Below are 6,000 nucleotides of genomic sequence, written 5' to 3'. Positions count from 1 at the left end.
TACTACTGAAATATATACCGCAGCCATTTTTTCGAAATTTTGGGTTTACATAATAAAACTTGTTCATTACAACCTCACCTCGCAAATAAAGACTAAAATATAAACTGAAAACAGTCCCGTAATCAAGCGGCCCGGAAACTCTGCGAATGTTTCACAATAGTAACATTCCCAGAATCTCATGAACCTTTCTTCTACAGTATCGAGTCCCATATCCTTTGTCCCTTGAAGGGATTTCCATCGAAGTACGCCACTGACTAATTTATCTTTGATGACATGGATGGTTTACTTGAAACGATACCTTTACAATTTAAGTACCGTAAAACGAGGTGACTTTAGGAAATTTTGGGGATACTTTGATAGTTTTAAAACTGCCACTAAATTATCATTATTCATTATTTTCTCGAACTGTTCGTGTAACAAGTTAGATTATTATACATACTTGTTTACCTACTACTAAAATATCCGAATAAAAATATGTAACGGCTGAAAAACTGAAATATCGAAGTCGCCCCTGCATTTGAAAGTCACCCCGGTTTACGGTACCGACTACGACAAAAATCATTGAACTGGTATAATACTTATTCCGTACAGTCGGCATCAAAGCGGATATGGAGGCCTACCCAAGATGACAATCGTATATTGACAAACGTCAAACGAAAAGAAAAAATGTGCCGGGATGACAAAAGATACAGTCTCGATTGTGCTCGGTTGTTTACCTAATGTTGTCGGGAATGCCAAAACGCATTTTTAATTTCGTCAAATTGTGTATTTTCTGTCCCTCACGGGCGCATGCAATGCCTCTACTTACTTGGAGCTACTTACTTTGGATACTTGATTGGAGCACACTCCCAATTCCGCTTTTTGTTGGTGGAAATTTTATGAATAATGGAGTATATCTTCAAGGTCACGAATATCTATCAAGAATTGATAAACTCTGTTTTTACAACGAGAATTAAAAAAACCCAAACTGTCTTTTATCATCACCGTTTAATTTTAATTAAGCCTAATCAGGACGAGGGGTATTACGTATACTTATTATACAAACGACAATTTCCCCGTGTTCTATCTGATATGACTAGATCTGTGCAAAATTATGTACAGCGAACATCTTAATGTACCATTATTAGCTTAACACTGAAAATATATAAGTAAAATTCGTAAAGCGAATGAACTAAAAAGGACTCTTTAGTACTTATTTTAATTTTTACATCTTTGTGTTTAACCAACGGGCGTGTGATGCATACATTTATCGATGTGATAATGATAGAGTATGTGCGGAAAGAGAAGAGTCGTGGGATTTGAGGGCGCGCCAGTGCTATTTTATGGTTTTTGCTATGCTGACAACACTGGTCACGTGATTATAGTACGACACTAAAGGTGATACTTGAATCCCTTTTGTTCCGGTTATTTGCGACGGCTTACTAAACGGAGCCTGGTGGTGGTGTCGGCTCGTCAACTCAATCCTTTGATTTAGCGCAGGCACTAGTTTTCTTTTTAAGATCTTGTTTTTTTGTCTCAGATACTAAAAAGTGACAGTGCGATTGACAAAACTGCTAAAACTAGTTAAGAATCTGCCCAATACAACTGTCATTTTAGTACCAAACAAGATAGTCTCATTTATGTACTGCCTATTTAATCTGTGCAGACCAACAGTTATTTTAATACAAAACCGGGTAGATCGGGTAGAAATTAGGCAATAGAACTGTAATTTTACTATCTGGGATATAAAAATAGTCCATAATTAGGTAGGCCTTATTGGGAATCTCACGATATTTTACTTCGCCGAAAAGTCACTGCTAAATATGAAATATAATTTCGTAACTAACAGAACCTAGTAAACTAACTTACAAATAAAGAAATATTTTATTAGAAAAAGTTTTATTCTTTGTAATCGAAGTCTGAATTAAAATATTCAATGTCACTTATGTTTGAGCTAGCTTCAGAACAACCAGGGACACTCATAGAACTATCTTCATCTGAATTGGATGTGCTTGAATCTGGCACGTAAATTACAAAACGAAGTGAAATGTATAATTTCTTTTGAGAAATAAAGTTCTTTAAATACAAATTCTTGCATATCACCTACTTAGCGATCTTTTATTCGAGATACCGTAGGTACTTTTGCTCAATCCTGAAAAAAAAAATACATATAAATATGCATAAAATAGCAAGTATCAAGACTATTTGTCAGGTATTTTAAAGATCATGAATGACCTGCATATTTATGAAAATGAATATATTTTGAATGAATATACTTACCGATTGTGTACCGGATACAAGTTACTTAGTGGGCTTATTAAATAGGTAATAATTTAATATTAAATACAACATCAATACCCGTGAATAGCGGAAACACAATAGTCGGCTTTTAGCCGTTTTCTTCCCGCTGACAAAACCGAACAATGTTAAATATAACTTTCCTTGTGGTTTTATGTACGGTTTTATCGTGTTTTGAAAATATTTTATACATAAAACTTGCGTTTTTTTTAAATAAAAATCACATAAAAATATGCAATGAATGAAGTTTGTTTACTTTTTACAAGACAGGTGTCAAAGGTTTGATTGCCATATAAAAATGAAAATGTTAGTTCCCGTTTCTGCCACGACTCTTCTCTTTCAGCACAGACTCTAATTATGATACTATAAAGAATCTGTCTCTCTGTATCGAGCGGCATTATAAAATAACGTTATTTTACCTATATTATTATCCTCATCACGTCAATAATAGTGTTCATCATACGTCCGCAAAATAATATCGATTCCAATTAAAACTTTATACGTAAATACCTACTTGCCTTTATTTACAGTATATTACTAACTGCTGGTATGTTTCCTCCACATATACTTAAATAAATGAATATAACCATAACTTACTCCCATTGGAATCGATACACACTCAAAATTTGACCAATTTACATCTCTCCATCATCATGCTCTCGATTATACTTAAATTTATTCCTACCCCTTAAACTATTTATATTCTCGATCAAACATAACCAAAACGATTTCCAACCCATTTACAAACACAACGGCAACAAAGTCTATGTGCATGCGCACCATCACGCGGCTGAGAGCAGGGCGAGGAGGGGGGCCCAGAGGAGGGCGGGGCGCGCGGCGCGGCCGGCGAGCGGCGGCCAGCCTTCGCTCCATGGGGCGCCGCGCCCGGCCTCTGGTCATATCGTTGTTGCCATGTCTGGAAGAGAAAAGCTGCTGAAGATTTCCAATTTTATAGATAGTAATTAAGTACCTAGTAGTTGAGTCGGAGACTTACTGAACCGGTAACAAGAAGATTGACAATGATTGTTAAAAATAGCTTTCCTCAAATATTCATCTACAGAACGGAAGTTGAGTTATTTTGACCAGAGGTCTAAGCGCTGAACAGAATTAATGGAACTCAGACCGACTTCGAAATAACCCAACTACACAGCAAAGAAAACCTCCTTACAAATGAACTCCAAAAATTACAATCAACAATTTTGGCTTGGAAACATTTTACTAGTCTGACAAACTTATGAGACGTTCAGCAGGAAGCGTAATGTTAAAATGAGCTACAAGAACAACACGAAGCGCGGTAATTTCCTCATATTTTAACAACTTAAACATCCCCATTCCTAAAGTTTCACTGACAAAATATTACCGCGGTCTAAAGAACAAATGCAGCCGAGTTACTCCACTCCAAGTTACACATTTGTCTCAACTAAGTCCTTACTTCACTTGGCTGTGAAATGAAATGAAATATAAAGCTTTTGAAATTGAACAGTGCAGGATTCAGCGCGCTCAAGTGTGGAAATAACAAATAGTTTTAAGACGGCGTGGCGTCTCCAATCCCTGTGGTATTATTAAGGATTTGCTATTGGCAACGGCTTACGATTTTACGCGATTATCGCTAGTAAGACATGTACAGACATGTAGTTACCCCTGCACACTTGACGGCTTTTATGTTGTCTTGCAGATATTTCTACTTAGTGATAAGCTCGTCTGTTGTTTCACTCAGGTGTAAATTTAATAAATAAAGTTAGATAGCAGAATAACACTACGATTTAACGAATAATAATGAAAAACTGGTAACTTTGCATTTGCACAGATATTGCAGGGAAAAGAGGCTGGAAGTGAACGTCTAATTTCAATGGAGATATGAGGCTTATATATTTTTTTATATTTTTTTTTATCACTTCAAAGTCAGGTGCAGAAGGTCTACCGCTAATATCGGAAAATCAAAAATCGTTATCTGCCTCTCTATCGCTCTAGTATGCAAAAGCGAAAGACATCAGAAAGCGATTTCCGATGTTGTCGGTAAACCCTCAGAGTTAGCTTAGACTCTATATGGCCTATATACGCTGAAAACAGTCGACAAGAGTGTGTTCACTTACCAAGGTTCTGCATCTGGTGTTGACTGAGCACGATGTAGGGGTCCCCCAGCGCGGGGTCCTCCAGGACCCCTCGATGCAGCTGCTCCAGGTGTTGCTCTACGTCATCTGAAAACAACCTGTTCATTACAAACCCTGCTAGGATATAATCCGTTTAAGGAAATCGACATGGAGCGCGATTCATATTTAAGAACTTGTTACGGTTTTAATCTTATTTTGATACGACCTTGAAGATCGCGCACGATGATTGTTGCATGCGAAATGAAGTAAAACTTGTGCGAGAGATGCACGACGATCATCAAGGTCATATCAAAACCATTTACCATTGTTAAATTAGAATCATCCTCAGCAGATTGGTTGGCAAATAAATATCTTATTGGATCACTTAAGAAGTAATTCTAATATGCAAAATAGTTGTGACAGACGGATAGACACTGAAATAAATAGGTAATATGAGTATTCCATGATTCACGTTCCGTTGAAACATAAAGAAGTCCAAGTGTTCCGATTTCATTATAACGAACAGTTTTTTCTTCATACTCAGTTAAATGAAATAGCAGCGTAACTTTGACTTTTGCCACAAACGAGCAAGTTCTACTTGTGAGTTCCCTTTACGAATTCGTTTTCAACTTTTACGGAAAACCCCTTTTTAGAACAGTAAGTAAATACTCGTAGGTTCGTTACTAGTGCGAAAGTTATATATAGCACAAATTTCATTTAAATGTTGCTCATACTATAGCAACTAACTACGTACAGACGTATCAAGTAAGTAAGATTATAGGTAGTATATATCATAATATGTAGCGCTCAGGCACAGTAGCTCCAATTTCTAACGTAGCAAAATTTTGATACCACAAATCTAAAATAATCCCGTTTTTTCTGACACATAAATATGCCAAATCCTACACTCGAACCGCGAAAATCTAAAATTAGAAAATGCGAAATGATTCGTGCTTTAAAGTCAAACGACGTAATCGTCCCGTATGTATTACTAGCTTATTTTATTTCTGCAATAAATAAAAAAAATATACTAGTTAAGTATGTTAGTTTTAAGCGTTAAACTATTTCTATTTTATGCGAAATTCTTCCACTTTAGTGTCTACCAGCTTTTATAATCTTCTAAAGTATTCAAGCGTAATTTAAATGAAAAGAGATGCTTTTAGTGGTATAGTCCTCCTTTACACGAATGAAGCTTGTTAATTAGGTATCCTGTTCTACTTTCTCGCAATAAAAGTGTTTTACTATACTTGCGGGGGAATTATGCAGTCCAAAAGGCATTCGCAATATATGGCTTCCATTCATTCTTAGTGCCTTCCTGCTAGTGATGTGACTGAGGTTACTCCGTTCCCAGAAATATATTCCTATGGGAATTTTCCGGAAAGGATCATTTCTATTTCAGATAATAAAAAAAGGAAACAATCAAAATTGTGGTTTCCATTTGGTGTATTAAAGAATTATACATTACTTTACCATATTACTTTATATGAGTATGTATACGTAACATGTGGCTGTAGGTACATAAAATAATACTTATAATGTGACAGCAACTGTAACATGTATTGTATTGGTTATTTTGTTATCCCAACATTTTCTTTTACAGCAAACAGCTGATTTCACCAGACGCCGCCATGGC

At 36.0% G+C, this 6,000-nt stretch overlaps 1 protein-coding gene across 1 annotated transcript in view; it reads right to left on the bottom strand.

Moving 5' to 3' along the window:
* Window positions 1–3,022: 3,022 nt before the first annotated feature.
* The window catches only part of LOC134649672 (lachesin-like), a 68,080-nt gene continuing 65,102 nt past the window's right edge, over window positions 3,023–6,000 (bottom strand). Inside the window, exons 9-10 of the mRNA XM_063504510.1 lie at window positions 4,371–4,475; window positions 3,023–3,193 (exon numbers count right to left, since the gene is read on the bottom strand). Coding sequence (XP_063360580.1) covers window positions 3,174–3,193; window positions 4,371–4,475 — 125 coding nt within the window. The 3' untranslated portion in view covers window positions 3,023–3,173. The remainder of the gene's footprint in view (window positions 3,194–4,370; window positions 4,476–6,000) is intronic.

Source organism: Cydia amplana, chromosome 7 (genome assembly GCF_948474715.1).
Source record: "Cydia amplana chromosome 7, ilCydAmpl1.1, whole genome shotgun sequence".
Lineage (NCBI taxonomy): Eukaryota > Metazoa > Arthropoda > Insecta > Lepidoptera > Tortricidae > Cydia > Cydia amplana.
Note: the sequence above shows the minus strand (reverse complement) of the source record. Positions and strands in the feature narration are given on the sequence as shown.